The sequence below is a fragment of the Apaloderma vittatum genome, unplaced genomic scaffold, assembly GCF_000703405.1.
Source record: "Apaloderma vittatum isolate BGI_N311 unplaced genomic scaffold, ASM70340v1 scaffold31891, whole genome shotgun sequence".
In the NCBI taxonomy this organism is placed as follows: domain Eukaryota; kingdom Metazoa; phylum Chordata; class Aves; order Trogoniformes; family Trogonidae; genus Apaloderma; species Apaloderma vittatum.
The window spans coordinates 51,065-64,884 of NW_009699019.1; the positions used below are offsets into that span (position 1 = coordinate 51,065).

Genomic DNA, 13,820 nt, shown 5'->3' on the forward strand with positions numbered 1-13,820 from the left:
TTCACCTTCCTGTTTTCCCCTTCTCTATGCTGGTTGGAAATAAGAGAGCAGCAAGGCATTGAGAAAGCACGCAACATGTTTGAAGATCAGAAATGGTATCTCCACTGTGCATCTGTTTCAAAGGTCAAGAGAGAGTTTCACGAAGGGGAAGCTAGCCAGGGATGCTAGTGACTTCTGACAATCTTTTGCACTGTGACTCTTGTTTCTTCCAGGCAAGTTAAAATTTCACTCATGCCCAGCTTTCCATACAACACTGGAGAAGCTCTCAGGCTTACAGATTTGTTAGGATGAGATCACAAGTCATGCAGATGCTAAGATCAAAATATAAGGATATATAGTAATGGAGACATTTGCCCAGGCTCTGGGGCACGATATCTCTTTCCATCATGCCACAATGAATCAGCAGTAATTTCTTTTCTATTATTTCTCAGTCAGTATTCAGAATCAAACAAGGTATACAGCAGTTTGCTATTTACTCACAGTATCCCTGTACTTCACGAGACTGAACTCTATGTTGACCCACTCGGATTTCATTTTCTCTATTGATTTCTCCAAGGAATACTCCTTACTTGCAGCTACTCCAATAGGTTCCAGCCTAAATTGAAATGAAACATGTCTTTGAAATGCTTTTGCTCCATAGCTGAAGGGCAAAAAGTAAGCAATTGTCGGTAGAGTTGCATATCAGACTACCTTTCATATGATTTTTTAATAATATCATAGACTTTTATTTCTGAGAATATTTTTCCACTTTCAGGCTCACCAAGTTAGATATATTAATATTAATTTGACGATCAATACAGACAAAAAATTCTGAATGTGCAAATTAAGTGGTTTAGGACAATGGCTCTGGTTTTTGGTGCCTTTGTGCTACAACAACAGACTGACTAAAAAATGAGACTAGAGTAAGCTTCTTACTGTTCAATATATTTTATGAGTTGAAATTCCAATATGTTTTCAACAGTAGTAGTTTCATCAGGTCGGATCTCCCATCCTACAATTTCACTAATCTGAAAATAAAGTAAGACATAAAATCTATTATCAAGTGTCATGCTTATAACAGACTTCTCAAACAGCAAAATATAAATGCTAAACAAGTATTAATGCAAACTCTTAATTTGCTTTTATGACATATATTATTAATTCAAGGAAGCTCCTGCCTATACCATTACACACTTCAAAACTGAATCTATCTGTGACAGAAAAAAGGATCTTCTGATCATGAAATACAGGACTATTACTGTATCTCAGTATGGAATGTATGAAACAGTATATTGAACTGTCACGTTTCTGTGGTGGAATACACTCACAGTTAAAGCAGAGTTTAAAGTACCTGCTTCCAATGTCTCTCCTTCATTCCACGATTGCAGGCAATTGACAGGACAGGAAGATGATGTTTAAATTTATCAATCTTGTATTTAACAGTTTCTGCTAAGTGCCTAGGCCCAGCCAAATCTGGAAAGCTCTTAGTGAGCTTGTACATAGTCTTCCACATATTTCCAACTTCTTCCGTAATTTCATCAGCATTCAACTTCTGGAGAGATTCTGAATACAACAGTATAAAAAATGCACAACAGGTACATCAGCAAAAGGAGATTTCCATGGTGGTTTATTTACAGGTAGTTATAATGGTTTTTCTTTAAGTGGAAATCTACTGTGTTACAAAAAATTATCTTTATGCAAAATCTAAGTCAACAACTGTATTTTACATTGCTTAATAGCATTTATTTCTTAAAAATTATTTTCTCACAATTAATCAACTCTTTCAGCTTCTACTTAAGTAACTGAAAATGATAGGTCTCATCTAACGAACACCAAAGCCTCACCATTCATCCATTCCTCCGATTTGGTATGGAAATTATACGCTGTTACCCAAAGTTGCTCAAAGCGTTCTTTGTTTGCCATTATAATTTGCAGCAGAGGAAATTGACTTTTCTCCCGCCCAAATAACTCCTCTTCTTTATTAATAGCCTTTAAGGAAACAAAAAAATTTAAAAAGTATTTACATCAAAAATTCTTACTGTTGTTTAAACTTCTAAATTGGTAATATATTTTTTCTACATGTAATAAAGCCAGCCAGATTTGTAGGTTTAGGCTTGTGGATTTTAGGCAAAGAAGGTAACCACACTCTTGAAAACTCCCCTACTTAATTGTTGCTATCTTTTACTACTTGAGTAATTTTAAAAATTTCTATCTTAGGAATAGATAATGCACCATGGCATTCAGTGAAACCAAGGCTCACAAGTTATCAGCCCACTTTGAAACCTGGAGGTAAGTTCCTCAGTCACATAGGCTTCTAGGAATTTTTTGTACCTGTGATCATTTTTTTTGTATTACACAAACATCTGGGAGTTCTAACCAAAAGCGATTATTAATTGCTGTGCTTATTCATGGTAGGATATTGCCTTTGTCCAAGAGACCTTAGAGTATAAATTAACATGCAAAGTTTCAGACTTTTTAAAAGGATTGCTTTCCTCATTTTACAGTTAGGGAGGTGAAACAGAGAAATCTGTCAGAAAGGCAGACACAGAATCCAGACTGAGCTCCAGGTCGGTGCTTTTCCAATGCTGACAGGCCTTTCACAAAACTTGTAATCATTCGGTATGAGACGCAGGCAGAGAAACCTAAAGATTCACATTCCAAGATAATTTTTAACTTCGTGTACTCACTAAGTTGATTGTCATTTGAATTGTGTGGATACACCCCTTACTGTGATCATTTATTAAATAACTTAGTTACTTATTCTGATCTACCTAAAACAACGTACTAGTCCTGTTAACTCACACTAATTAAATATATCAGATAATTTAAATCAGATTAAGTGATATGCAGGACTAGCAATTTATCTTAATCCTAAACTCATTTAAATGGTTCAATTTTCTCTTTTGAGTAGGACTTAATTAAAAACTTGATCCTTAAGGCTCCATACCTCATTGTCTCACTGTGACTTTAGAAGATTAATTAGGCCTCACAACACCTGAGAGATCTCTCAGACATAACCTATGCAGCCTAGAACCACACAGCACCGAGAGCCCTGACTTGGTCTTCAGTTTCCTTCTAGTGTCCAAAAGTTCCCCTTCTGTGACACAACACATATCTAACGCCTATAAGCAACTTCTGCAAATGACATGAACAGTTGAAAAACATTAGGTTTAATTAGAGGACGAGCAGAAGCACTAAAAACACAACTCCAGCAGCATAAACCACAGTTCAGGAAAAATGCCACCTGCCTAACGTTCTATTCCTGACAACTCTGCCAGAAAAACCATTTTACATGGATAGCATCCTGCTACTGTTGACTGCTTGGAAACACTGAAATTCAGTATTGCAATTTGAAAGTCTTCCTAAACTTTCTTGCCCCGAAATATGCTTTTCAACTCAGCAGTAGGGACAACTCAGCATACAGGGACAAGAAGGTATTTGCCAAGTGTCTGTGAATTTAGAAATTTGAAAGCTATCTTGGCAATATTTGGCCAGAAGCCTGAAAAAAAACAGGTACAGGAATCAAATTTTTGCTCACACAGTACATTGCAACCCACTCCATACTTGACTAATAAATACTAACCTCATATTCTGTTAGTGCATTATCTAGATTCTTATTTAACTCTTTAAATTTCTCAGCATTCTTCTTCATTTCTTCTATGGTCATGATATCCCGCTTTTTGTAGCTTTCTACTTCTGTATTATAACCTTCAAGAGTTTCCTCAAACTGAGAACACCTAAGGTAAAGACAGCTCAGGTAATACAATGTTCTATTTCATCCCTCTTGAAGCTTCAATTATTTCATTAAACGTAACAGGCACAGTCAAATGAAATCAAATCTCAATACTAGTGTGAAACCCATTAATCAGTTACTTCAATACTACGCAGTTCACAGGATTAGAATTCAAGGTTCATTTTAAAACCTCTCGATTTAGTTCACTCACATTTGCTAGCTTTACTACATGGAGAAAATAAAGGAAGAGTGAAAACAACGAAACAAACTTATGTGTAATGCTGTACTCCAGGCTGGGCTTGATTTTAGGCTGGACTTAATGATCTCAGAGGTCTTTTCCAGCCTGAACAATTCTGTGATTCTGTACTAAGCAATAGAACAAAACAAAATTACAAATATTCTAGCAACATCCTTTGTTCCTCCTTTCAGATTTATTTAAGCACACATTAATCCACCCTCATTGAGGTCTCCATAATGCCGTAAACCAGCCTTATTCCTTATGTTCTCAGCTGCCTTTCAAATCTTCCTTCTTTGACATTATCTCCCTTTTACTGATAATGAGATCCTTATTTTCTTCACAAATACCCAATGAAAGAAAAAGTCTTAACACCATACCTTTCAACCAAAGCCATCTCTGCACGATTCCTCCTGTCATGCAACCGTTCTCTACCATATTCAAAGATGATCTCAATCTGATTAGGCCATTGGAAAACTGTGCTATTCAGTTTTATGTCATCATCTAATATAAAAAAATATATAGACATCTTTATAAAATACCTTTTAGCCAGTGATCTAGTAGAATGGCTGTTGTGAAGAGTAAGCAAAATAGCTAAAACTACATTTAGGAATAAGTTAAAATATTTCAAGCTGCTGGAATTTCAAGCTGCAAAGAGAACTGCTCTCTCAAACAAGTTCAACTGATCAGGAAACAGTAGAATCAAGTTAAAAATGTGGAATTCTCTGAACAAGACCTTAGCTAGGCACAGAAAAATCAGTAAGAACAGTTATTCCAGAATATCAATTCTGTTCAACTACACACATAGACCACTCCTAACTAAATATATATAATATACCTACATAAAGTGGATAAAAGTAAAGTTTAAAGCATTTTAGTCCACAGTGTATAAATGCTGAATTATTCATAAAAACTACAGCATAATAACTACAACAAGCAAACACCTCAATCTTCCTATTTGTTTATTTTTTCAGTGCACTTAGCTCATTATAACTAACTGCGGGACACATACTTATAGACCCAGCTACAAAGAATACGCAATTATGAAATACTGCACATGCAAACACTCCAGTCCAAAACATAACAGAAATGCCCTGGCTTCCATGGGCATCCTACTTGTTATGAGAAATAAATTCTAATAAACGTGGCATATCCTAGTTATTTCTATCACTGTCTGATCTGAGAGTGTATTCTGCTTCAGGAGAAAGGAACATCCTGCCACTAAAACGGGTATGCATTCATACAACTGCTCTGTTTTTATGTATGGCCAATAACATACAGCCATACATCTGTGGACGGCATGTTCTGGCTTTGAATAGAAGGGCAAACTAAAAGCAACTTCTAGAGATGTTCTTTCCTTCTTGGAGAACAGCCTTTATATTAACCAAGAACAGCAAAACAACAGAAGGCCTCCACTGATTCCATACTCAACTGCAGGGATGCAAATTCTCACACTTTCCAAAAGTTGTCATAGAGCCTTCAAGACATGGTTTTTAAAGTGTTTTTTCACTGAAGTTTTTTTTTGTTGAATAGCGTAGAGATGTAACATCATGTGGCCAGATTACATGGCATTTATGTGACAAAGCCTAAGGCGTTCTCCAAAACAGAAAAAAGCACTGTCTCTGCTGTATGCCATTTCTCTGACCATTCCTTCCTGCATTGGTATATTTTAGCCTCTACTAAATTTTTTTTAATTCCTTTTTGTCTCTTTTGGAGCTTTCTAGAAGATGGAACATTTAAGCACGTAGACCCCAATACCTACATATAAATATTTTCATATGGAGACTTTTATATTCAGTAACTGAGACATACGAGAAAGATCAGCATAGTCCATCAGGAATTCCAGTCTGCACGCTGCTTTAGCGACCTCCCGTCTCAGTTTACAAACAGTAACTTCACTGGATTTCTTTAAGTATGCCTCAAGTTCTACCAGCTCTTCTGCGTTCAGAGGCACCTCATTGACTGTCTCTGCAATTAAGTTATATTCACTGCAAATTCTACAATAAAAAGAAAACAAGCGTATTACTGGGATCATAAGTGAAGAGAGAAGTTTTTCTTTTAAACAAGACTGTTAAATTGCTTGCTAAATTAAGCATTCGGATTGAAAACACACAGTGAGTGGCATTTATAAAGGATGCCATTTAACTCTGTACAATGGGTTATATTGTCCTACTATGTTTACAAGATTGATATATAATAAAACAATTGCTGGGTTGGTTCCAAATTACAGTTAAAGAGTATATTAACAGTTTCCTTCCTATAGGTTTAGAATTACCTTTTCAAGAACCAATCTGGTCCTGAAAAAAAAGTCTGAATGCCGTAAGAAAGACTGAATCATCCCACAACAATAAATCAAGTGCATGGTATGAAACAAAGTTATAAAAATTATTAAACCATCAAGGTTATTTGCATTGTACGTGGAAACAGAAAATACAGAACGGACATAATCCCGTCATTTTCCCTCTTCCTAGTGGTACATTTGCCTGTTCCAGATTCCAGTTCTGTCCTGTAAATAGTTATAACAGATGGCAGGCATGTGACCAAGGCAGAGGTTCATTTAAACCAAGCCAAGGCTTCCAAACATCGGGTGCTTAGCACAAGCTCCTTGCCTGGATCCCCTCCACAGTAAGGGAGGGAGGCAGACAGGCCCCTCTAGGCTGGGGTTCATTTCCACTCAGAGATGAGTGGGTTGAATAATTTCTTTACAGTGATTGTCTCTCTCCATTCACTGTGGAAGTATTATTTAATTGCCAGGGTGGTTCAGTTTTTTGTTTGGGATTACTGGTGTTTATGGGGTGTGGATGTTATTAATTCACAGAAACAGGATTCTCCCATTACATTGGAGTAAAATTTTACGTTTAAGGTCCTTATTTTTCTTCCTTTTTTTTTAATATTTGTCAAGATATGAAATCAGGACCAATACTTTCCAGGGAGAGAAGAAGAAAAAAAAGGGAAACAAGAGTCAGGGACAGAAAAAGGGAAACAAGAGTCAGGGACAGAAAAAGGGAAACAAGAGTCAGGGACAAGACAGACGCAGAGCTGCACAGAACGTTCTTCTTTAGCCAGACACCAGCAGGGGAAGCAAGTAATTAACCCAAATCTTAGAAAGAACAGTGGCATATTTCTAGTCTAATCTCTACGTACATCATATACAGACTACAGTTAGATGTTTATTTACAAGTATTTCTGTTCCTGTTAATCTTAAATACTGATTTTGGTGTCCTTGCACATGTCTGGCCAGCACTAGAAAACCCAGGAGATGCACCAAGTTGTCTCATCCACTGACACACAGCATCAGAACATGTAAACAGCAAGAACTATGAATGCTAACATGTACCTTCTATTTAACTCTCTGCTTTCCATCACTACAAATTCAATTAATCTATCTTTAAGGTTTTGGGTCCGATTGCAGAGTTCCTCATTTAGCTGTGCAGCATCCAGACAGAACATGGCCAGAGGGACAGTGACATGCAGGGAAGCAATCTCTTTTTTCAGTTCTGTTAAGCAGTCAGTCTTCTACAAATGGAAAATAATGCATCTGTTATTTTTCCTTCAAGTCTATAGATGAAAAATGCTAAACAACAACTAATTGGTTCTCATCCACAATTTTTTTAATCTTTCCAGAGCTCAGCTCCTATTCACAGATTCCAGGGCTGATGTCATACTAAGGAATACCACAAGTTGCCTAAAGAAGTATTTAGCCACAGACTAATTCAGGAATGCAGAGAGAAAAACAGACAGGGCTGGCTAAGGACAAGACAGTCAGAAAACCAGCAAGCTGCAGATTCACCAAATACTCTGGGCAGCCGTCCACTGAACTTCTACCAAAACCCAGTCAAACCCATAGAGGAAGGCCATAAAGGAATCTCCTATATATGCACAGTAGCCCTACGGTAAGAGTCCATGTAAACGGGGACAGCTTCCCCAGTATTCCCAAGGAAAACAAGTGATTTGAATTTGAGTTCTTTAGGCAACATATTAGGAGGTCAAGTGCGATGTGTTAGCTGCTGTATGAACATGGAGCAGCTGTCAGTTAGACATTACCTCTGCTAAAGCTTCTAAAGAATGACTTTCTGTCAGGAAATTAGTGACGTCTTGCTGTGCATCATTGTTCAAAAGATTGCTGTATTTCCTGTACACGTTCAAATACCTTAAACACAGAAGATCACAAAAAAACCCATAGGATTCCAGCACGAAGATCCTCTATAACAAGAAACAAACCATCTCCAACTGTTTGAGTCACACTAGTAGTGTTATGAATCTGTGGGTTTGGATGGGCAATGGAGGTAACAGCCAAAACTTACTTCTGTGGGCCAAGAATGTTGCTCTCAAAGATCTTTTCAAGTTTGTTCACATACTCTGGAAACAACGATTCATCTGGTTTCACTGTACTGAGAGTGAGATCATCTCTTTTTAAGTCTGGAAACAGAAATCTTTCTACCTAAAGGGAACCATTGCAAATACTGTAATAACACACAAAATAGAGGAAATAAAGTCTTCTATTACCCATTCACCCACCAGTTCAAAATAAATGTGTTATTCGGTAAAAACACTGCAATGTGAAAAGGCTCTGATTCATAATTAACACCTAGTTATACACATATTTTTCTTTAATGAAACTTGAATCTGAAAAATTCCCACACTACTTTCTATAATCACAAAAGTTCACAAGTTCATGATATATGTCTCATCTTCATCTTCTGCTTGTCAGTTTTCTGCCTATTCATAGCTTTTTATATCACAGACGGGTTTTATTCATATTGTTATTTTGTATGCAGCTTTAACTTATCCAGTACCTTTGGAAGTTCCTCAGCACTGTGCAGGATCTCCCTGAAGCAATTACTGATTAAATCCCAACATTCTTTCAACGGTGGCTCAAAGACAATCCTGGGTTCTTCCACAGTGAGTTTGACTGTTAGTATCGGAGGTAAAAAGAACTGCATTTCTTGATAAGGTTCTGTGAAGTCACTTCCATCCTTAGGGAAAAGGATGAAAATTGTACATGCCAAAGACATCAGTGATAACTATAGTAATTTTTAAAAGATTCAAACTTCCTAAAATACCTTGGCTAAACAGCACCAACGCAATCTTCTTCCCTGATTTTTATTCAAAACATTGAAGCTCCAATACACAACATTTTAAAGGAATCTATAGAACTCGGAATTAAGAAACTGGATCTAAGCCTAATTGCCTTGATCTTTCCTTAAGTAACAGAAGTAATGTACTAATTGCCCTATAGAAACAAAGGCTCTAAAAAAAATCCATAATGCCCATCAGAAGTAAGATCTAGAATCAAATACAAGATGATCCTGGGTTTTTTAGTTGCCTTCGCCTAAATTGCCTTTACAGTAATGGAGTCCTAATCCATGACTAGACTCGTAATGTAGATGCTACAATGATTTTTAAAAAAAAAACTCTAAAAACACAACACCAAAAAAAACCCCAAACCAACCAACAAGACAGAGAAACTTGAAAAAAATCCCAACCATCAGCAACACCATCATCACTCAGACTCAAGGCTTAGTGTAAGGTTTGACGGTACATTGTAGTAAGTGTACTCTGTATGCAACGCGGTATTCGATCTGTCGTGTTTATTCTGTTTAAATGTGTTTCATTTTGTCTTATCATGGTAGATCCTCGGTGATCTGATATTTAAAGGATTCTTTCACTCAGAGGCAACTTTATTGTAGCCAAAACAGTGGTAAAAATTTTAATAATTAGCATTACACCATAAGAATGATATGCATTACTTGAAGCAATAGCAGGCACTGACCTGGTATAGACAGGGACCTTCATACATAAATTACCACTGCAAAGGATTATAGGCATGACTTTGCACACTTTTGACTTCAAAGGGGATTATTCACATGCTTTCAGAATCATAGAATCATAGAATCATAGAATGGCCTAGGCTGGAAGGAACCTTAGAGATCATCTAGTCCAACCTCCCTGTTTTGGGCAGGGATGCCACCCTTAAATGTGCCTAAATGTTTTGCCTCATTAAGGTCAAGAAAAATAAAACTAAAACCAAAACAAACCTGCACACTCACTCAAGACAAAAAGTGGAAAACTCCTCTAAACTGCTAGCTGTAACCCTAGGTCTGCAAAATGATTATTCAAGTGAGCAGTCCCTGAACATGCAAATAAAATCAAAACAACACACTGAGTACGCACAACTGTTTGAAGGATCCAGCTATTTTTTTATGGAAGAAAGAGATATCCGGGTTATTTTAGCCTTCCAAAAGCATGACATTTCATGGCTATAGGAATTACTATCTCCATGTAACAATCAAACCTATAGATATACTCCACAGCATGTACCTTGTGGATCATAAAAAATGCAAGAAGATCTTCTAAAGAGTTAACAACCATCTCACGTAATTGTAATGACATCAGAGTCGCCACTGAATTAAAATAGCTTTCAACTCGCTCAGAGGAATCACGGTCGTTTTCAGGAGCAAAATGAAGCCATTCCGTCTTCTGATCGAGGAAAATGTATGCACAAGTTGGGATCCACCTACAGGGAAATAATACAGAGATAAAGTTTTTATAAGCTCGTCACCCAAAGAACAAGTAAAATTCAAAGAGCTAGAAGAGAATTGTTAACTGGGCATCAAACAAAACTGTGCCTCCCAGGACTTAGAGGAAACCTGAGTTTTCAAACTAAGGATTCTTGTTATAAGGGGTCCATTATATAATATAGTATTATTATCATAACAGTAATATTAATTATTGTTACAGTTAATAGAAAAAAACTAGTGATAATATTAAATTACTAGCATTAAATGGGAAACTTGAGTTTGGAAGAGAAACTTGAGTTTGTCAGAATGAAGCTACCTTATATCACGGGCTACTACCTCATATAATCTTTTTTTTAATTTGATGCATCTCCATAACTAAAAAAGTTAGTCACCATTTTATAGATCTAGATTCTACTCCTCTTGGTTAGAAACCTTCTAATTTCCAGTAAACATTTCTTCCTAGACAGTTTATTCCTCTTTGCTCTTATACAAGCAATTCTTGCAGTTTCAATTAACTCTTTCAGCATCCAGATGTTTATCCCTCTCTGCTATTTTCCCCTTTGTTTTGGCAGCCTTGTAGGTAGGACCAGGGTCATCTCAGTCTAACATCTGCTTTAAAAAGGGAGTTTCATGTAAACCAGACTAAAATGCTCTATTTATCTACTGATACTACACTTCGCACTGACGTGTTTTGAAGAATATTGTGAGCTTCCACACAGTGTCTTTGAACAAGCTCCTCAAATTCCGTAGGCAACAGTGGCAGGTCCCCACAAAGCATTTCTTCAGTGCGAACAAATCTTAGATGACTATACCTATGAAAGTAAAACAAATAGTAGATATTTCATGGAATTCTGGTTTTTAAAACAAAACAAAAAAGCCATGAAAAACAGACAGGAAGGTCTCATATCTATTTATAAACACTAATAGCATAATTCCATTGATGCACGTCACTTCATTGCTAAGATGTTCAACAAATGCACTTCTACTGTTTGGGGTTTTTTTGGTACTGACAAACATAAACAGCTTCATAAAATTCATTTTGTATTGGTTATATTTTAAATTGTGTTAATTTTTTTGCCAAAATGGTCAGAATAATTCATTGTCCTTTTCCCAGATTCATTGTACCCAGGCATGCAAGAACATAAGAATGACATGTACTGCTTCTATTCCATATTAATAGTAACAAGTACCTCTCTCAGCAACCCTTAATTCAGGAACCAAGATGAGAATTAAAATCACTATTTGCTTGAGACTGAACCTTAATTTAAGGATAACATCTTTTAACAAAGGGGATGATCTTTTGATAGCACTAATTCATCCACTCTTTGCTGTGGACATATAAAATGTGTCTGTCCTTGCATTCAGAGTCTGCAAGGAACAATCATTTTACGTTGAAACTTTTACAGACTCAGGAAAAAAAAATTCTTTAGAAAACAGAACAGATGTTGCTACTTTCTCTCTACTGGCTCCCCCAGGATCTCCAAAGCATATGTAGAGAAGTCAGCAGATCTACTCTCTAACCATGCCACAATCAAGATATCTTACTCAGAAAACCAGAGGTCTTGCAAAGTGAGCATCAATGGATTCACTCTCACTAGATTCCTTTCATTCCAGCTTTTTGCTTCTTTGTAAGAGCTGTGCCATGGGACTGGTGCACGGATAACTCTCCATGGAAAAGGGCTCAGGGTACTTCTGATAAAGAGTCTCTCTCTCTCAGCTGGATCCATCAAGATGTAATCAACTAGAACAAATCATATATATCACAGCGAGACTGTAGGTATGGATATGAAAGCACAGTACATCCCTAGTTTAGGAAGTCGTAGAATTCTGCACACTTAAATGTTGTCATGTAGAAGTTACTTGTATAGTTACTGGCTCTATCTTTCCAGTACACGTACATTTATTTCATGCTTCAATTCCTCACCCATAAACCAGGGGTGGAAATATCTCCCTTTCAAGGCTGATTTTTAGAAGGCTTCTTAAATGTTCGTGAAATACAGAAATCTTCTGAATCACCTGTTGCATCTGGGAAGGATATGACATTCAAAGGGCTGATATATGACCTCCTAAGTGCCAAAACCCATGTGCTAACTGTTCTGACCAATGGCCCGCTACATGTCCCTTAATCCTGTAATGTCTTAAACGAAATTCTCTGAACCTATGACATGATCCCAGTGTAACATCTGACTTCACTAGAGTTATGAGACCAGCTTATGACAGAATAACAAAAAAGTTAGTCTGGAAAGTATCTGCTAAAAGAGCCCAGTTTACTCTCTCCCTACAACAGGATCAAACAGACCGCTTTTGAGAGATACTTGTCTATCACGCACTTCAAAGCATTAAAGCACCTTCATCAACAAATAATCTGTTGCAGTGCTTAATGATCTTTATAGTCACAAAGTTTTTCTGATTTCTTATTAAATTTCTTTTGCAACAAATTATTATTCCTTGCCCACCATCATTTGATCAACTCCTCCTATACCATGTGATGAGATGATGTATAATTAGGCATTTTGATTGTGATTCAGATTTGCATCAGGAATGAGAAATTGCGTAAGTATGGACTAAACCATTCTATGCACTCGGAGCTACTGAACTTGAAAATGACTATATTTAAGTGATGGAATGTAGGTTTTAGTTAATAGATATCTGTTGGAACCAGAATATTATGTACCACGATCAGAGATTATATTCTCTCAGATTTCTATTGCAGTTCTACTGACCCCAAAGGAATTCTCCACAAGTGCTAAGAATAGAATGCAGACCTGCTTTGAAAGTGCAACAAATGTCTACATACTCTGAATCACTATGAGATTTTGAGTCTTACCAATGGCTTTCATGAGGCTGATACAATAGTCTGTCTTAATCTCTTCTTTTAAACTTGCAAGTAAATTCCCCAGGTCTGGGTTAGCAAGAATGTGAGTTGGAATATGCTTTAAAATTTTATTCATTACTTCCTTATCCTGAGGTGCCAGCATGTCTTCCTGCACTCCATTACATAAGTAGTAACAGTACCGCTAAAAAAAATGTTAAAAATATTATGCTTGTCGTAGGAATCTTCTGACAGAAAATGAACTACAACATAATATTTTTAGCTTTTCTCTCAATCGAACCTCTTCCACAACTGAAAGGTGGATACAATGGAATACAATGGATTTTGGCTGCATACCTCTTGGTTCCTTTTAAAGCACTGTCAAAGCTTGACATTTTTACCATACTTCCATCTGGTTTGATGGAAGCATATATACGAATAGAATTGCGTGCAGTGTATTAAATTACTGACCTAGGAAGTATTAGCCATCAATGTGAAAAGTAAAGAACTTAGGAAGATACTTCTACTTGCAAACGCATT

At 36.7% G+C, this 13,820-nt stretch overlaps 1 protein-coding gene across 1 annotated transcript in view; it reads right to left on the reverse strand.

The window, feature by feature from the left end:
- The window catches only part of DNAH3 (dynein, axonemal, heavy chain 3), a 50,385-nt gene extending 36,906 nt beyond the window's left edge, over nt 1-13,479 (reverse strand). Inside the window, exons 1-15 of the mRNA XM_009878226.1 lie at nt 13,296-13,479; nt 12,014-12,209; nt 11,155-11,280; nt 10,269-10,464; nt 8,744-8,923; nt 8,252-8,388; nt 7,992-8,097; nt 7,285-7,463; nt 5,760-5,944; nt 4,328-4,451; nt 3,563-3,716; nt 1,824-1,968; nt 1,331-1,542; nt 916-1,007; nt 481-595 (exon numbers count right to left, since the gene is read on the reverse strand). Of these exons, the coding sequence (XP_009876528.1) occupies nt 481-595; nt 916-1,007; nt 1,331-1,542; nt 1,824-1,968; nt 3,563-3,716; nt 4,328-4,451; nt 5,760-5,944; nt 7,285-7,463; nt 7,992-8,097; nt 8,252-8,388; nt 8,744-8,923; nt 10,269-10,464; nt 11,155-11,280; nt 12,014-12,209; nt 13,296-13,446 (2,298 nt within the window). The 5' untranslated portion in view covers nt 13,447-13,479. The remainder of the gene's footprint in view (nt 1-480; nt 596-915; nt 1,008-1,330; nt 1,543-1,823; nt 1,969-3,562; nt 3,717-4,327; nt 4,452-5,759; nt 5,945-7,284; nt 7,464-7,991; nt 8,098-8,251; nt 8,389-8,743; nt 8,924-10,268; nt 10,465-11,154; nt 11,281-12,013; nt 12,210-13,295) is intronic.
- Between the last annotated feature and the right edge of the window lie 341 nt (nt 13,480-13,820).